This window comes from Diuraphis noxia, unplaced genomic scaffold (genome assembly GCF_037042655.1).
Source record: "Diuraphis noxia isolate RWA-SAM2 unplaced genomic scaffold, SU_Dnox_SAM2 contig0002, whole genome shotgun sequence".
Taxonomy (NCBI): domain Eukaryota; kingdom Metazoa; phylum Arthropoda; class Insecta; order Hemiptera; family Aphididae; genus Diuraphis; species Diuraphis noxia.
Genome location: NW_028301712.1, coordinates 31,167,057 through 31,187,931, shown reverse-complemented (window position 1 = coordinate 31,187,931; position 20,875 = coordinate 31,167,057). Strand labels below are relative to the sequence as shown.

The 20,875-nt window shown below is 27.0% G+C and overlaps 1 protein-coding gene across 1 annotated transcript; it reads right to left on the bottom strand.

The window, feature by feature from the left end:
- Nucleotides 1-5,711: 5,711 nt before the first annotated feature.
- Nucleotides 5,712-18,923, bottom strand: LOC107168156 (uncharacterized). Its single transcript, XM_089221321.1, has 3 exons — nt 18,513-18,923; nt 9,042-9,183; nt 5,712-6,801 (listed from the first exon to the last, which is right to left on the bottom strand). Exons 1-3 carry the CDS (start codon nt 18,691-18,693, stop codon nt 6,504-6,506), a joined length of 621 nt encoding a protein of 206 aa, XP_089077447.1. The 5' UTR covers nt 18,694-18,923; the 3' UTR covers nt 5,712-6,503.
- Between the last annotated feature and the right edge of the window lie 1,952 nt (nt 18,924-20,875).

Sequence of the window (20,875 nt, the reverse complement as noted above, 5' to 3'; positions counted from 1 at the left end):
TATCCACCAGCCACCAGGTGGCGGGAACATTGTATGTAGACGCGCTACTTGCTAGGCAGGGCGCAGGGAACTGTGCTTACACAGGCATTTTTGTAACTCATACAGACGTCGCTTGATGATCTTACTTGATTGACAGACGTCAATGATCTTACAATCTTACAATTGGACCTAGCTAATCTTTCCATCATTATGTATTATATGTGTGTTACTGTGTTAGAGTAATAATATATTTGATGCCTCATTCAAACAAAAACCGCCACTGCTGTATAATATATTAAGATATGTGGTTCATCCAAATAATTCTAACAACTGTAATATATATTTTGGGTTTTGAATGAAGTGAAGGATTTAATCAAACTTGTATATAAGAACGGTGTCGGCTATAATTCGATATTTTAATTTTTAAGCGAGATAAAAAAAAATGGAAAATTTTACGTAAAATCAACTTCTGGCAAAATAGATCTAATTTTTTTAAAACTAACTAAATAGGTGACTAATAAAGTTGTATCCGTAGATGTACTTGAAATTTTTCTACAAATGTTAATATCATATTTCGATAAACAATTTGGTACTCGACCAAAAAACTTGAAAATGTAATACAAGGTTCAGTGGCGTAGCCAGGATTTTTCAATGGGGGGGGGGGGGGTTTACGGTTTAGGTATATATAAAACAAATTATTTCAAATTGTATTGTACTTCAAATTTCAATTAAAGCATTTATTTATTAATGTCAAACAAAATTTTAATCACATTACAATATTTACATCAACCGTATTCTTCTTGTTTTAGTCGCTAATTTATTTAGGACATCATCAGGGTCTATTATTATATCATTATGTATATTCATCATTGCTAAACCATTCAACCTATTTTCACATGTGGTGTTTCGTAAATATGTTTTCAATCTTTTTAATGTGGAAAAAGATAATAACCATAAATAATATCTTTAATCGTGGTCATAACCACAGTGTTTTTGAAAACTCGTGCAGATAATATTAAAAATATAATATTATTATTATTATCAAATATCAATCAGGTTTCTGTCGTTTCTGGACGAGTTCTCTGAATATTCAGAAACGTTTTATGTCATATATTTTCATAGATAGTAGGTACTAGAATTAATGAAATATATAATAATTTATTAGATGTTGAAAGTCAATGGGGGGGGGGGGGTTTAAACACCCAAAACCCCCCCCTGGCTACGCCACTGACAAGGTTACACATAACACATAAGTTTTTATAATAGAAAAATTTATTAAATTAAAAAAGTTGAGCGTATGTGTGCAAATTATTTATTAATTTAAAATTTATAAAAATTTTCCTTTTCATAGCTAAATTTGAGAAATTAATAGAATATTTCTCTCATAAGTTTTTATAATAAGTTGTAACGTTCGATGTAAGTTGAATTCATCTGTTCATTTCTTTCATCTATAATATCCATAGGTTAAATAATGCGTGCCAGTTCCCAGTGTGCGAGAAACGCTGCCCTTACACTGCCCCTGACACCCACAATCACTTGTTTGACGACCCCTGATATATATTTTATACAACTGTTGTTTCATTTAAATATTTTACTGTAGAAATATAAAAAACTGTAATGGATAAAGTCGAATGCAAAGAAAGACGGCTTAAACGAAATCAAATAATAAAATATTCAAGTTAAGCGGATTTGTCACCTATTATTATAGTTTTGAATTTAATACGGCGTCTCGTGTATTCAATGATTAACAGATTACTTATTATAAAAAAAAAGTATAATAATATAAGTATATATAATATAAAATATAGTTACAACGTAATAATGAAAGAAATATTACTTAATACTTTTCGCGCATCACGAATGATTCGATTGGTGCATCGAGAACCACGTGAATACGTGATCATGACGTTAACAACGCGTAAATTGGTGGAAAATGATGAGAATTGGTACTAAATAAGATATCAGCCCCCCCCCCAAAAAAAAAAAAAAAAATTGCAAACACTATTTACGCCTATACCTAGTTAAAATGTAATAATATGTTGATGATATTCCATCTTTATTTTTATTATTGAGATTTTTTATGAAACACTATTATACATAATATGTATACATTATTATTTAGTTCAACATTCAATGGTGAATTTAATTAACATAACTACAATACAATAAAAATGTTTTATTTACGGAGAAAGTACACTATGATGCGAAATATTTAAACATCTCTATGAGCTATAACTTAGTTAATTCTTCCGGGGGGGGGGGGGGGGGGGGGTTGCAACCAGTGTAAGAATCTCACGAGGAACCTTTTATTATATTTTTAAGATTTTTGACCAAAGGAAAAAAATATTGTCAACGAAGGTACATCGCAAAAACCAAAATAAACTGCGATACCAGTTGTGTGAAATACTATGTTTATTAATGTTTTATATGGATTTAGTAATTTAGTTGCATACGTCATAATTGCTATAAGCTTAAAAATTTTAAATTTTATATTTCCTATAGTTCGCTTTTTTAGAATACGATTCAGTAATTCAATTATTTGGAAGCCTCATCAATCTGTCTGTATATATTGTTACTAATTAATTAATTAATTATATACATTTTATAATAATATATTAGCTAATAAATATATTGAATATACTGATCTCACTAAAGGGCATAATATTTTATCAATCAAAGTGAAATTTCATTAATAGGTTGATTATTAGTACTCAATATTACCTATTATCAATTAAAAACTAAACATTAATTAATATTTGTATTTTTGGATAGTTCAAAAGTGCGTTCCGACATAGTGCTGAAGTATAAAGTCATTATATCTATAGGTACGTTGTTTATCTTAAGCCCCTTTTAATTTTAAACTTCGTCTGACATTTAATATAAAAATAATAGCCCTTTAAAATCACTTCCGCAAACAATGAACGTAGGTAATCAGATGATAATCTAAAATCAAATAATTAAATAATCTGTTTACAGATTAAAAGTTTTAAATTTTTGGTAACGAGCTTCTTTTCCATAGAATTCTCGAAGCATTTATTATATATATAATATTATTTTCCCGGGAGATGTTAACGATACTGAGTGGTCCATTTCGCGTAAGACACATAACTTTTTTGCAAATATTTTGAAGATAAAATAAAAATATTTAAAAGTGTAAAAACTTAAAACAATAGTTAAAAAAATAAAAATTTTTCATTCATTTTGTTCTAAAAAGATTTAAAATCGTGTAAAAGAAGTAGGTATTTTCATAAAACGTTATAGTTTATTCTTAAATATGAATGTCTTACGTTTAATGGATTTCCCTGTTTACACCCTTCACGGGTTTAAGAAATATTATTTCGTCGACGAAATCACAATATTATATTATATTGTAAATTAATATATGTGTTGAAAAGGTCTCTAATATTGTTGTAATATTACGACGACCTACACTCATATTCACTCGAAACTGATTTATTTATTTTTATTATTAGAATTGACAGAAGAAGCTATATGTTTCTACAAAATCTTTCATGCCCGGCTGCAAACACACCAAAACCAACCCACTAATTAAAAACCTATCAACCCAAACATTACCTGGCAACCCCAAGCGTCAATTAAAAAGGAGCTGGTGCCGTGACTTGCTAGGGAACTAATATCAAAAATCATAGGCGTGTCCACGGGGAGTGCAGGGTATGCACCTGCACCCTCAGCAATTTCAATTGGCACCATGAATTATTAAGAAAAATTATTAAAAAAAGGGGGCTAGGGCCCATTAGCCCCTTGGGTACGCACCAGGTTGCACCCTCTGCGTCAAAAATCAAAAAAAAAAAAAATGAATCAGTACCTATTTATAAATATAGCTAGTTTCATACAACTTCCTGTCAAGTGCTATTATAGTGGGTGGCTTCTTACTCATGTACTCATGTATTATTGTAACCCTTATCAAATATGCTAATTGTGCATAATTGTACAGATTGTATATATATTATTGCGTAAAAAAAAAAAAAAATTAGGTAGCCAGGTAGGTAGGTGCAAGGTAACTGGTAAATACCATAAAATATATTATTACAAACGTAAGTGAATATCGACACAGATAATATAATATATAGTATCGACTGAAAATAGGTACGGTATCTGTGGCGGGTCGCGGGTAAAAACTAAAAAGAATACGATCTGTAAATGCATTTAATATGAACAATTATTATTGTTTGAAACGTAAAATTGATAGGCCAACTGCGTCATTACGTCGGTTAGATATATAGGTATTTATTTTAATAACTTTAAAATTGTGTCCGTTAAATGTTATCAATTAAATATTAAATATTATTATATTTATGTAGGTATTATGTAAATAAGAGAATTTAAAACTATGGCCATACCTATATAGTTATTCGAGATTGATTTTATAGCAAGTCTAAAGCCTCAATTCTAAATCTTTTACAACCGGTTACGGTATCTGAGCCCTAATTCACGCCGATATGATGTATTCTTATTTTTATCTCTGTCATAGGTATATAAACAATTTTTTTCCTTTTTCTTGTTAATGTCGTAATTAAGTACTAATAGTAATTATCGAACTATAATAGTTTACGCTGAAAGTTCTAAATTAAAACTTTAGACTTAAGTTTTTATTGTTTCATGTCAACGACGATATGCCACTTTTGCCTTATTTGGTTGCGTGATATTAATATAAATTAACTCATTAGGCCACAGGTTTTCAACAAAAAATTGAACGCTATTCGTGGACTTGAATTAAAAAATATTTAATTTTTTTTTCTCAATTTTTAATTTAATATAATGACATAATAATTATAATATAATATAATATTATAATATATAGCCTAAATAGGTATATATTTAATATATATACACCGGGGACCGCATACGAAAAACCAATACTAATTAGTTGAACACTTTTGAAGGTTTGTCAAATGTGATTAAGATAGGTAGTCGTCTAGTATTAAAAAAAAGACAAATTCGAATAATAGATGATACTTTCTGGGTAGGCTTACTTACTTTGTTCTTACTTTTTTTTTTTTTTGCATAATATATGTAACGGGAAAAAGGTTTTACTATCGTGCAACATCTGAAAACTAACAAACGCCTCATAAATACAGCACGTTCAGAAAACAACGAAACAAATCATGTTCAACAATTGGTTACAACAAACCTAGGAATTCAATGCAGATTTATGTAAAACTTGTTTATTTATTAGCCTGAAAATATACCGATTATACCGATTTATAAACTGAGAAACACTCACTTAAAGAGTCTTTTTTAGGTAATATTATGTAAATGATAATTACAATCAGACAAAGAATAAAATAATGGAGTTACCATTCAATGAAAAACAATATTGATACCAGTTTATTTACGAAAATACCGACAATAATTTAATGTATGTAGCTATATAAATTATAATGTAAAAATTCAATGATTGGTATACTTGAAATTGATTGCCCTGTAAAGATTATGTATTGTTGGCATCCGTGAAGTGTTGAAAAAAGTTGATCATTCTACGCGTGACATCAAAATTATTATATGATAAATAAATTATATAATAATTAATAATTATTTTGGTACAACGGTGTTCAGTATGAAGTTAATCCAAGACTTTTATAGCGATGTAGCATTGTAGAAATTGCTTATACGTATGATTAAATCGACATCCATATACATATAAGTATGATAGAATTAGGATTAAGGATGTTCGTGCACCGGATGCGATCAAAAATAACAAAACAGGTAGGTATATGTTCTTAAAATTTATTTAAAATGCAATCATTTATTTGAAATTTTGTAATTTTAATATATATTAATACAGTGCAAATATTTCAGATTTTACTAAAAGGATTTTTGACCAGTCCTTTTACAAATAATAATTGATCACTCTTCCCATGGTTTTTCCTTTTTTTGCTATATAGTTAATTATAAATATATATCACAGTTAATGTACATAACAGTATTCCTCATATATCACCAAAACATTATACTTTATTTCTTATACTAAGCTATACAACGCTAAGAAATAACTACTCATAATATTATGAGGTACCTACTAGATTTAAAAATAATAAAAATCTATTTATGAAATCCAAGTCAATGTTGCCTTTTTAGGCGGTAAACGTCATTTTGTGTTCTGTTGAATTCGTCAACAAATTAAAGGTAGATTTTAAACTTAAAATTGTTTTTATTTAGTATAAAAAAATTATCGAAAAATCGTACATAATATAATAAAATAACTATACATTGTTGTATTATAAAATTATTTAATTACACACATTATTTTCTTTGATAACTACCTTGTCTACCTAGCTTAACAATATATTTATATAAGGTGGCATATAACATGTAGATATCATATATATCTTACACATCAATGCAATTTTAATAAAATTCTATAAAAAAATTATCAAAAAATATAATGTATAAAATTATTAATCCTACTTGGTAAACCTTTCAAATAGCTTTTCTTCTTTGTATAAAATGTATATTTAACATTGTTTTGAGCCATCCTTTAGTTGATTTACGTACTTTGATATTTACTCTTTTACTTCAGTTTCTTCAAATTTTTCTTTTTCTTCAACTTTTTCTTCTTCGACATTTTCATCTACAGAGTTTTCTTCTTCAACTTTATCTTCTTCCTCGTTTTGTTTTTCGTTTACATCGATAAGAGGATCTTCCGATTTTATTGCCGTCTGTTCTTCTTTTGAGTTGTTATTTACCTCTTCGTCTACGGCCTCATTTTCATTTGTTGGAATTTCCGATTTGATTAAGTCTATTGGTATTATTCTAGTTTCTTCAACTGTAAGAAGAATAACTTCTTGTATTTTAGGTTTTCTAAAAAAAAAACACACACATTCAAAATAAAATTATAACCTACCTACTTAAAAGGTTCATAATAATTTTAAAAATAAAACTTGATCTTGATTGTAAGTACACGATATTTAGTGTTACTAACTGACGATTTGCGTGTCTACTTATAACAGCCAAAGGTCAAGGTACGGTCACACACTTGCGTGAGCAAGACACGAGAAATGATTTTTTAATGATTTTTGCAAGCTTAAATAAGAATTGAGTTGTTGCATGAAGTTGTACTCGATAAGAAATATTATTTATGATTTGATATTATATTGTTGTGTTATAACTTATAAGTGAAGTCATATTATAAACACAACAGGCTAGTTGTCAGACGTTAGTGACATCGACGGGTTAAAGATATAATAAAGTGATACCTACCCTTTTAATTTGTTTTATAACAGATTCTTTGCTTGGGTCCCAAACTGTTTTTTAATAATTTATGTTAAAACTATCATTTTAATTTTTCATTAAGTTAATTTAGTCATTCTTAAAATTATTTTAAAATAAAATGTTAGGGCCCAAACTAAACTGAACCTGTTATAAAACAAATTAATAGAATTTCTCTTTTATAATATCTTTAACACGTTTGTATAATTTAAAAACATTAATTGGTTTATTTCTTTTTATATTATTGTTATTCTATAAATTTGTTGGTATAAACCGGTGAACAATTATTTTTCACTATCCTGCATTGGAATATGGAATAATGAGTCATACCAATTATATCATTACACCATATTATGATGACGTATACATTCCGGTGCATATTTTCCGTACCAGATTGAGTGAGCTCGACTGTACGTCGCAATACATACCTATAATATCTATCAAATATTAACATGGGTTGGTATTTCAAGAAAAATTATGTTTTCAACATGGGGCGTTAGTTGTAGCCATAATACTCATATCATGTCGAAGGAAACATATTCATAATCGTATAATGGGTACAATAAATTGTAATAACTAGACCTAAAACTATAAAATACATATGGCTCGCATATATTATGTTACATTTTAAAAATGTAACTTAAAGTCAGCATTGACCCGTGTACACAATTTATTGTTATATAGATGGTAATGTGGCTTGTATACCTACTACCACGCCATGAAGGTTCTATAAATATCTAAATTTTGCATAAGCGCGTGGCCGGATATTGCGTGCACTCGCGCTTTGGCGTCTTGGTGTTGTATAGGTTTATTATATAGTGTACTAAAATCAATTGGTTCTGCGATTTTAGTCTTAATAGGTTTTTTGTTGGTCGGAATTAGATATTTTTAAAAGAGGATGCCCTCATTTTAAACCTATAATTTATCAACGAATTCTAGATACGATATTCGACAATTATTATGAAAAATAATACATTTATTTTTAGGAGGCTTAAGAAGTTTTTTATTGTGCTATAATGACTTGGTTAATCGTACGTATAATTTATTATCATATTACGACGATTTCTTAAATTATTATTTATTTAACCCTACAATGCATGGTGTTGCTTCTCGGCAACAACCGATAAAAATTGTTATAATTAGGTATTTATCTGTGTTAGTTAGTATATATATTATATACATTTATTATTATTTTAAATTATTATGAGATCTGTATTTTGTAATACAGTTTTTTAAATAAATTAATCAGAAAAATAAATATTTAAATATGTACATATACTTACTATTTGTTTAATGCATGGAATCTACAATACAGTATGTTAAAACAAGACGTAAAATGCTTTTGAACCATGAAAAGGAAGTGTGTATTATATTCTATAGAAAATAAATTGAGGTAAGCTAAATAGTTTAATATTGATAATTGATAGGTATACAAATATATGATTTAATTTTTTTTATGTTGTTTATTAATATTTGTTAGTTTAGTCACACTGTTACACTTTGAATACACTATATTATATAGGTACCTATTCTTACTTCGATGATTGACAGTTGATATACATACTCTAGATTAGCTTATGAATAAAATACATGGATAAATAGTTATATAATATATATAATATATATAGGTACTTAAAATAACAATTAATTAACTTGTACATGTTATAAGATGATCATGATGGATAACTGATTTACACTATAGCTTATTAATGGCACGAGACGGAATACCTATGTCTCTTATAATACTTTAAGTAAAGGCCGAAACTTAATCATCATTTATAATTTCAACAAATGATAGAAATATCCGTGGAATTATAACTGCAGCCACTTACTCTGGCATAGTTGAAGTAAAATCGTTTACTTTGTCATCTACTGACTTTTCTACATCTTCGACTTGTTTTTCTGCTTTTCCAAATAACGAACTGAATTTTTCTTGAGTTTCGTCCATTAAATTTTCCATGCTTCCACTGACGTCTAAAAAGTTAAACAATAAATAATAAGACCATAATAGAACTTCCCAATCCAATGTTTTGCGCAACAAAATTTTTTTCTTATTAATTATTTATTGTATGCTAATATTTCATGTACCTATATATTTAAATGTTTGTGTCTAATGTGTATTTAAAAAAAAAAGCGGGAAAATGGATATCGTTTTGCTGTACAATAGGTTACAAGTGGGTTACTATAATGGATGGAATAAAATTTGAATTCAATGATATTATATCATTGTATACGAAAAACGATTCTGAGCGGAGACGGTTTTTCTATCTAGGATATATTATAGATTATTATTGATTATTAAAATATTTGACTTTTCGGTGGACATTTTATTTATTTTTTTGATAAAGGTAGACAAACTTGTAAGAAATCTTGTACTAAATTTTCAAATCATATATTTGAAAAGAAAATTTTTTATGAATTTCCAGCTTTAAATAATTTGCGAATTTTCGTGATTGTCAAAATTTAAACTTTGAATGCTTATAAAAAAAATTACTACTATGTACTTCTTTTGTTTTTCAACTGCTATTGTATATTTGTATCAATATGTTAGGAGCCTTGTATTAAATTTTCTACCCAACAAATACATTTTTAACGATATTAATTTTAAAAAAACTAGTAAGTAATAATGATCAACATTTGCATATGCCTATAATTAGTTCAACTTCAGTTGGATAGAATATACTTATATAAATTTTCGGTGAAAATTTCATGAATCTATGGTCATTTGTTTTAAAGTTTCATCAAAAACCAAAATCAATTTTGTCGAAAACTGATTGTGCGTAAAATTTTCCGTTTTTCCATAATTGTTAGTTTGTTTATCCCGATTATTTAGAAAAATATTGAGAATTTTTTACTTTTGTTCCCCAAAGTACTAACTAGATTCACTTTCTAATCGAACGAGGCACTGAAGTCGGAAATCGAAGCATTTTTACTTCCCCAAAACGTGATGTCAGGCATAAAAAAAAAAACACACACAAATGGTAAAATCAATACATTCCTCGCTCCGTTCAGAATCTAAAATGAAGTTATTTCTATTTATTTTTACTAAGTATAGGTATATTGATTTCGTATTGAACAATACATTTATTAGTTCACGAAAAAAAGTAATGTATTAATAATCTAACTTTTCATTCATTTTTAAATATCCACTGTAAATATTTGTAAATATCCTATTGTATATTTTATGAGGTTTAAGAACTTTTTTCTTTTAAAATGTTTATTTTAAATTGAAGTACTATATAACTTTATGTCGAATTTGACGTATCATTGACTTAAGTACGTAAATTGACTAAATTATAACAAATAAAAATATGTAATGTTATTGTACAATAAAAAACATGAAATAAAAAATAAAGGTATTGTTTTCAGATTAACTACCTATTAATTATACAACATTAGGTTATGTTTCTATCATAAAAACTAATAAGTAAGTTTTCGGATATCACTCAAATTTTATACAATGTTCTGGTCAAATGTCCGTGGTTGTTTTTTAAATTCTTCTGTTGATTCTAATATTTATTGAATAATTACTATCACTATTAAATTAGGAATTCTACAAATCGTATTTAATTAGAAGTTATAATTTTAGGTGCCTACATAAGACATAATATACCTACTATAATATGGTATACCTAGGTACTATTATATATTATCTTATTTTTAAAGATTGCTAAAATATCTATGAATCGTACTGAAATAATACTGTTATCATATTATATATATTAAATAAAATACAATTTTTTAATATCGCACAAGGGAAAAATAGAAAAACTCTTTAATAAATCACGAAATAATATTCTTCATTTATATTTATAGAGAAACGCGAAATATATTAGGTACCTATAATCTATATGTATAATATACCTACACCTAATTTGAAATTGGACGATAATAACTAATAAGTAACACTATTAAATTTTCAAGTTATACTATTTCGTGACTATGAACTATTAGATGGTATGGAAATTCGAAAAAAGTAATACTTGTTGTTTAAATTTACTAACTGCATACAAAATATACAAATACCTTTTATAAATTTGCATATTATTGCTAAATAGCAAAAAAAGGTTGTTACAAAAAAAAAAATTTTAAACCACAATTTATCTGACAAATATCATTCTCTTATTGGCTAGGCTTTTTATAGTATTAAATAATATTATAATATATAATATTGCATAGCATAACAATATATACTTAACTGTAAAAACTAAAAATTAGTACCATAGGCTAGAGTTAGGAACGATATATATATACATTATATATACATATATATACATTTAAAATGATTGTTTTTTTGTATGTATTTGTTGATTACTGAAAAAATTTAAGATTTGCGTTTTGGATTATGCCCCCCCCCCCCAAAAAAAAAAAAAAATTAAATCCTGGATCCGCCACCGAATTCACAGTATCGAATATTATCTGCATGAGTATAAAGCTCTAAAGCGTGTCAAAGTACCTAGGTACCAATATTTTCGGCTTGGAGATGTGTAAAATATGTTAGTTAACCCACTTCAAAACAGTATACGAAAATAAGGAAAATGTATATTTTATGAATTCACTCGCATTTTATATACTGTAATTGCCTATTATATAGTGTTAATACGCCTTGTTTTAAAAAAGTATATTGGCAATTAAAAAGGTTGGAAAGTGGGTTTCGCTCTGTTGTACCTTAGGTCGTGTAGTGAGTCGCTGTAAATGGATGTGTTCAATTTGAATTCAGTGATATTTTATTATTGTATCAGAAAATCGATTCTGATCGAATACATTATGTAGGAATATCCTATATTTCTAAATATATTATAAATTTATAATGGTATAAAGTCATGTTAGATTATGTAAAACACTTGTTCAGAATTACTTTTAAAAATGCTGTTGTAATTATGTAATCGTGCATCTACCAACACGACTACTCAACTACCACAAAGTTCAATACATTTAATTTTTAGTCGTGTGGTTACATTCTAGTTAGACTGTTCACAGATTGGATTATATTGATAATTTAATTCTAATATTATATTATTGTATTTTTATTTTTAATCATTTGATTAGAATATTTTGTTTTAGAATATACGAATCGGCACGGGGATTATGAAGCCTCCTTTTCATAGTATATATATGTATATCGATAGTATTATTATAATATTGTTCTCGCAACTATGCAAGCATTGAAGCATCAATGTTTTCTTGATAACACTTAATGAGAGTAGGAGAGTAAATAGCAGCACTTTACCTATATACATATTATTATTTATTAAGATAACCATTTTATGAATATGTTTATCTTTTAAAATATTTTTGTTTTGTTTTAAAAAGTACCTATATCCAATAGATATATGAAAAATAACGAAAACTTTTCTATTTAATAATAAAATTTTTCAAAATGATGTCTTATATTTGAATGAGTAGCAATGAGTATAGAAAAAAATTTATCAAAATTCTACTTGCGTTGAAGACACTGCCAAGAAGGTGGCACAATAAAAACAGCGCCTATACACATAATATTATACATATTGAATACGCATTTAATATATAGGGCATTTTGTTTGTATTTACAGTTTTGTTTTCACTTTCATTTTTCTCTTTAAGTAGGTATATATAAAGACACAATTTATCATAATCATTCGCCGGGACATTACCTATTGTCGAGGCACTACTTGGCAGAATGAGAACACTTGCAGTACCCTGCATTCTTTATATTGTATTACCCTCACCGTCAACATTTACACTTCTGATTCATTAGAAATTGACCTATATAATTGGAACTTGTCAAAAAAAAAAAAAAATGGTCGTTCATCGTCAATCGCTCATCAAGAGGTTAGAATGCAGTGTGTGCGTGTGTATATGAAGAATATAAATGTCAATTGATTTCTGGAGGTATATATAAGGTAGGTACTGAAAAACTTTTTTACTACTGACATGTTGTTTAGTGTTTGTTGCCCAGGAACACCAAAATTGCATTAAGTGTATCGATTTTTTTCTGATAACTATCAAGAATGGTGGTGGATGCAATATGTAATATATTATAGTTATTGCCTTATTGGTTGCAATTCTGAATAATTTAATCACGTCGTTAAGTTCATAAATATAGATGTGATTAACAATAAAAAAATAACATTTCGAAGTGTATTTTAAAAATACTTTGACAATAAAAATATTGTCACCGCCTTTATAATTTTAAAAATATTAAAATAATTTTAATTTAATTAATATTATCTCATAATATTATATTAATTAGTGTATTATATTATGATATATGCAGTATAAATATCTAAAATATTTTAACATCTTATATTTAAATAATACTATATATGTCCATTGTCCATCCTTTATCATTTAAAAATGCTTTTGATATATTTGTTTTAATTTTTTTTTCATGTAAAACACATTAAATTGGTTTTATGAAATGTTATTATAGAAACGCATAAATCCGCATGATTAATAAAAAAAGCTTTAAAATGATTATTAAATTAAATTATGTATTGCACATTTAAACAACGATGAATAATACATACAAATATATAATTTGATCTATTAAGCCATTTTAAGCTCAACGCACGTGTGTCCAGAATATACATCATTGAGGGATGAGAGGACTAATAAAAATAATTAATATGCAATAGGTACCACAAGGCACAAGGCGTAAGCTACGCATTATTTAAAAAAAATCAATTGTTTAAATTACACGTGTAGTTCAATTTACTATTGAAAACAATTATTCTAAAAATTCGTTAATTTTATGATTTAAATATTGTGTGAAGCAGGAAGTGAGAACAAAAACAGATCAAGGACTTTTATGCATTTGCATATTAGTTTTTCGTTTGATCTTATTGTATGCTAAATAGTAAATACTGAGTAAGTACATAATACAATTATTATTAACAACGTCGATGAAATAATCAATATTTTTAGTACATATTTTGTCATTTTTATATACATTTTAGACATTTAGGACATACATTTCTGATTTAAAGGTATACTTTGATGTTTTAATGCATAACCTAACCTATGTTGATAGTTTGTTAAAAATTACGTATATATTTAAGTAAATATTTTGCTTGAGTCTAAGTTAACAATTTTTTTTGATTAAATTGTTCGTTTGCCGTAAGGTCGATCGAGACCAAATATTTATGATCAATATCTTGGTATTTAAGATGTAAGTATAGACTGTACGCAAACTTTATCTACTAATTATATTATTATATATTATACCTATCTAAGTACAGGTGTTTTTATTATAGGTCACGAGAGGGTAATTCGTGGCAACCATGGATTGTGTTTTTTTTCAACGCACCCATTTGAGAATTGTTTATTTATAAGTGTATGTTTTTAATTGAATATTTAATAGTTTTTTAGCTTATGAAAATCCTTCCTCTAGAACCATACTTAGGATTTAGGTTCTCTACTTCTCTGTAGATAATAATATAAGATTTAACAACAATAAATTATAATACACTGATTTTAATTAGGTAGGTTAAGTTAAATATGCGGCGGTACCTTTACATACCTAATGCTGTTATTGCAGTAGTAGTTACTAATTAGCGAGTACTCACTACTCATTGCTGTACCACACACTCCAAAGTATATATAAATTGATAAAAATCAAGTCCCTAATTCCCTATATAATCAATTTATAACTAGTTCTAAGGGCATTGACTAATGTTCGATTTCTACAAAATTAATGTAACACGAATGTATAACGAAATAACAATATAATATCCAACTAAAGCGTTATAAACAAAAAACAAAAATGTTTACACTACTTCCATCAATGCAGAAATACGAAGGGCATAAAGAAGACCTTCACACGAAGACACAACAATTACGATTTTTCTAACACTTATCGCTGGTACTGCGATATCTTGATTTATTTAATAATTATTAAAATTCAATTTGAGATACCCATTATCGTGTCTCGTGCTCTACTAACTATAGTAACTAGCTCTGCAAATTTTTCGTCATTTAGTAGGTCATACTGTAATAAATATACTCAATTTGAATTCAACGATAAATCATTGCACGTGAAAAATGATTTCGAGCATTGTATCATCCTTTTATTTTACACATAATATGTTATTATTATAATTTATTTAATAGATATATACTATTAGTTTAACTTTTATTATAACTATTTATACATTTTTGTATTACAAGTATGGTATTCACTATTCAGAACTAATATTTACTAAAATATGTGCATACACTATAAATATATTATAAAATAATTTATGGTTATGTAGTTTGTAGTTATCATAATATTATATCAAATTACTTTTAATTCAATACTACGACTATCTATAGTAGAGTAGTAGAGTGTTAGAAGTAAATGTTCGTATACTCATTGTATAAAAACTTAAAGTTGATAAAAATATTTTAGATACATTATTAGATTTAATACTTTAGAAATAATATTTATAATTTATAAAACATAATAATAAACATAATGGTGACAAGTTAGAGCTTATAACTCATTTAGCTATAATATATTCACACAGAAATCAGAATATAAAAAAATATTATATTTAATTAAAAAATAATAATATTTCCAAATGCTTTTACTAAAATACTTAGTACCTGCTAACATAACTAATAAATAAGTATAGAGATTATGTGAGTAAATAGATATTTTTAGTGATAAATTAATAATTATTAACTTTCTAGGCATAGTTTCTACATACGTTAACTTATTGATTATTAAGTTATATATTAATTGGAAATAATCTATATCCGAAACGTTTAATTTATTAGTAATAAGACCTACCTAATAAGTTACCATCATATACTATACCTAAACTAAATTTTACATATTATTTTATAATGCACTTTGCACATAGCAATTTAGCTCTAAGCTATTAGTTGTTTTTAAATGTTTTATGAAGTTTAAATTTAAACTTCATACATATGAAAACAAAGTTAAAAAATAAACAACCAACAAAACTTTTATTATGATTGTATTTTATTAATAACAAAGCATAGTTAGTGTTTCATTTTAAGAGATTATTTCTAAGTCGACATAATAATTTATAGGTAGTTTATATTCATTTAAATTACCATACCTACTTATAAACACTTTAAAATGGGCTGCAGTATGCATTATGCATAATGTTCAATACTATTCAGTACTCAGATATATTTTATGTAGAAAGAAAACATTTTTGTTATTAAAAATAACATTAAAAACTATTTTATTTTAGTTTAGGTTATATAATATAATCTATATACTGTGTGACATATGACAGATAAATTAAAAAATAATATTGAAAAAGCGGGTGACGCTCTGCTGTAGGCACAGTAGGTTACAACTTACAAATGGATCACTGTAATGGATGCTATAAATTTCAATTCAATGATACAATATCATCGTTTGTAAATTATGAAAAACTATTTTTACTTTTTGATCTAATATCGTTACTCTTGAATATTTAATATGAGATTTCATCCAAATCTGAACTTAAGATAGCTATAAAAAAAAAGCCGTGTTAATATATTTTTTGGTTACGGAATTAACTACTTACGTGCAAACTTGTAATAAATTTTCTCAATCTTAAGATATTAAATTTGAAGGTTTTTATAAATTCTAAACTACCTACTAAATAATTAGTTCATTTTCAATTTAATAAATTTTGTCAAAATTTGAACTTTAAATACTTGTAAAAATGTGTGCATATGTATTTTCAATACATTTTTTTAAATGCTCTTGTGGCAATATATTAGGAGTTTTGTATTACATTTTCGAGTTTTTTGACCCAACAAATAACATTTTATTTTATTTAACATAATCTTGTGTCTAATCTAAAATGGTGTCTATTTATTACCAATATGAAAGTTTTAATATTAGACGATTCTTTTCGATAAAGGCTCAAATTTGTGATGATATTAGGATAGTCGCTTTAGATATAACATTATTATATTGATTTATAATAATGGGTGTTGTGAGTTAATTATATATTTATAAACTATCCCTACATTTTGGAATTTTGAAAAATGAGACTATAGGTATTTGAATCGAATCATACTTAAACATACTTCAATAATATTATGGAAATGAACAATCTTGTGAAATAATGGTGTTTGTCGGATTAGGAAATAATTGAGGCGAATAGTATGAGAGCGCTTGTAAAGCTGTAACACCATAAAAAATAATAAAACAATGAACTATTATTTATAAAGTTTTCGATTTGTATAACTAAGGATTAAAAATTTAAAACTATGTTTCTCGTAAGTAGTTCACAGCCCATAGATACTGCCGATACTGCAACCAAATGTCTAAAAAATATGTAAACGTAGTTTTTTTTTGGCATTTCATGTTTAAATTTGGACTGAATTATATATTTAAACGAAAAATAACGATCTTAGTTACTTATCGTTGTAATTCAAAAACATTCTTCGCGGACATTCTAACTTATAAATTGTAAATTTTACTATTTATGCAATGGCATTTTTAAAATATTTAGGCTTATTTTAAGCGATTACCTATTCATACTGTACCTACTACGGTATAAGGTTTAAAAGGTAATAACAATGATGTAATACGTTAGAAATATAACCTAGTATAATAATATGAACTTAATAAATGCAATGTTTTAAAAAAAAATTAAAATAACCTCCCTTAATAGTGATAGTAAAATGACTGTTAGTGTTTGAAATATGAAATATTTCCACAAAAACGTGAAATATTCTGTTTGTAACAAAACTTTGTCGTCGACGAGGATGCAGTGATGGTAGGTACTATTTATGATAATTATGCGTAAAAACAAAACTTGTTTAAAAAAAAAAATCATTTATACTCTAAATTTAACATTTAAATTCACATATTGATAGGTAGGTAACAAGTGAACTAAATTATTAGATCATCTTTATTTTATCACAACACCATATACCTTGTATTTATTTATTTTCAAACTAAAATAATAAAATTTTTGCAAGCAAGAGTAACGATAGCTGCTGCCTGCATTACAAAAAAACAATTCCATGAAAGAGACACCTAACATATTATCATAAAAATGACTAAGTTTTGTAAAAGAAAAAATTTATGTTTTATGAAGAAAATTTTTATTATTCATATGTAAATATTACGTATTATACAGGTATACCTATTATTATTTTTTTTTATATTAATAATTCTTTAATTTTCTTTTAAACTTTAATATATTCAATCTATTTATAACATAATAATAATATATTTTATTATTTGCATTAATTTTTAGAGGACATCGTATATTTTTTTAAGTGCCTCGGGTGAACTTAGACACAGATGAACATACGTATGTGAGTATACGCATATTATAATAATAATATGTATATACCTTGAATCTTCTTGACCACGTCGTCGATGTTGACGTTGCCGACCACTTTTTGGACGATCGAACACGATTTTTCGGCGTTGGACATCGGCGGCGTGTCTACCGCGACCGCGCGACTATCATTTGTGGCAGACGCCACCATCGCGTCGCCCGCCGGCAAAGGATTACTTCCGGCGCATCCCATATCACGGCGCGTATCCGGCTTTTGTAGTGTTAATAATATGATTTAATTTATAATCACAACAGCAGACGGTCCGATTTGCCAGCGATAAGTAAGTTCAACAATATTCTACGACTGTTCCGCGGACTGTCCTCGTCGTCAGTGCTCACTGGTCGGCTGCCGGACGTAGTCTGCCGTCGTAAACCCTTGAGTCCCAGCTATATACATATACTTGTACGATAAGTAGGTTTATAGGTGTAAGTAAGCACTTCACTATATTATAAATATATATATATATATATATATATATATGTATACGAGTCGCGTATTGTTATTGCGTTGTACCGGAATGAAAAACAGGAACCAAAGGACGCGCGCGCGCGCGCGTGCATGTGTATGTGTTATTGTTTATAATAATATTGTGAATGGATTTTAGTACACATATGACTATACGGGGTGATCGTATGTTCACCACTCACCCTTAATTTGTTAGTTAATCAATATAGTACACGTAGTAATTAAAAATCTGATTTTTAGACATTTTTTAAATATATTTAAGTCCATAATATTTTTAATTTCTCAAAATAATTTTATACTGCTTGAGGGATATGTGTCTAGATATCTCTATGAGCATAACAAATACTGGATCCAACAATCAACTTCACCTAATTTATATTGTATGGTAAAACTATTTTTAAAGTATGAAATGAACATTTTAACAACTGGGGAACTAGGTACCTACTTACATAAATACTATTGAAAAATTAAAGAATATCAAAATGTGGTCTTTACGTACCTCGATAGGCATGTTTTATAATTCTATAAATCATAATTTGATACAACTCGAGGTTAAAGTAAAAAAAATAGTATTGAGCATGCTTGTCGAATCATCCTGTATGAGTATATTATAATTATAATGTACTGCCGGTGTGTACCTATTTGGTAATAAAGGATAGCTGGTGCACATGGACAATAAAGAATATCGCAAATATGCTTTTGCATCAGATGAACGCACCGATCGCTGGTGGTGGTCATTATAAATGTATGTGTATACTGTGTATATATATATATATATATATAACACATATAAATGTATGGTTATTAGTGTTATAGCAAAGTACACAATTTATACAATATATAAACATATATATCGTACTTACGTATCATTTCACACTACCAATCGTCTGTACAGAGTGATTTATTCGAATACAATTTGTTTTACGTGGAAAACTTTTATTTTTATTTTGAAATTATGCGTTTCGGCTGTCTGTTTCACGTCGTTGAAATAATTATTAAGCATTATTATTTATATAAGTTTATAGTTATTTTGTCAAATTTAATTATTAAATTCGAATATATTATTATGTGCGATCAAATGTTTGAACTTCATTTTCAAACTGCTGCAACTATATACCCAATATGCGGTTTGAAAACATTAATTAGAAATGTTAAAATAAAACATGGAAAATCGTCTAACTTCTTAATATTGTTCTCAAATAAAAGTAAATAATGATACACCGGTACATTTGCACTAATTAGTTATTTAAAAATGAATCCCTGATTATCATTCACGAGAAAGGGATAGTCGTTATAAATGTATGCATATACCTAACAACTACCTATACCTTTCTAAATAATGGCATTCCAACGTACCAAGTTTGTCACAGTATTCGACATTTAAATAATTAAAGTTTATGACTTATTGAGAACTAAAATTTTGGAAATTTTTAAAGGAAGTATAATAATCCAAACATCTAAACGAAAAAAAAACAGTTATATAATATTATACTAACGTCAAAACGGGAATATTATATTAAAATAAAGTAGTAAAGTTTTCCCCGTCGTTAAATTCAAAAGCTTAATAAAAGTTGAAAAAGTTAGTCATGTAGTTATAAAAAATATTTTCCTTTAAACTTTAGACAACAATATTCCTTTTCTTATTAATTCATTAAATAGAGGTTTCGAAATTCGAATGATTTCATTATACAGATTACGAATTATATATACCTAAACACCTGCAAGATGATGAACAAGTATTGATGAGAGTATATAAAGGTACCTACTTAAAACGACCGATAATCGTTAATATAATTAGGTAAATCGAATTTATACTTTTTTTAATACTGTGTACCAATAAGTATTTAACCATCATACTCGTATTATAATGTACCTATTATTATTATGAGCAGAAGATTGAAAAATTTCA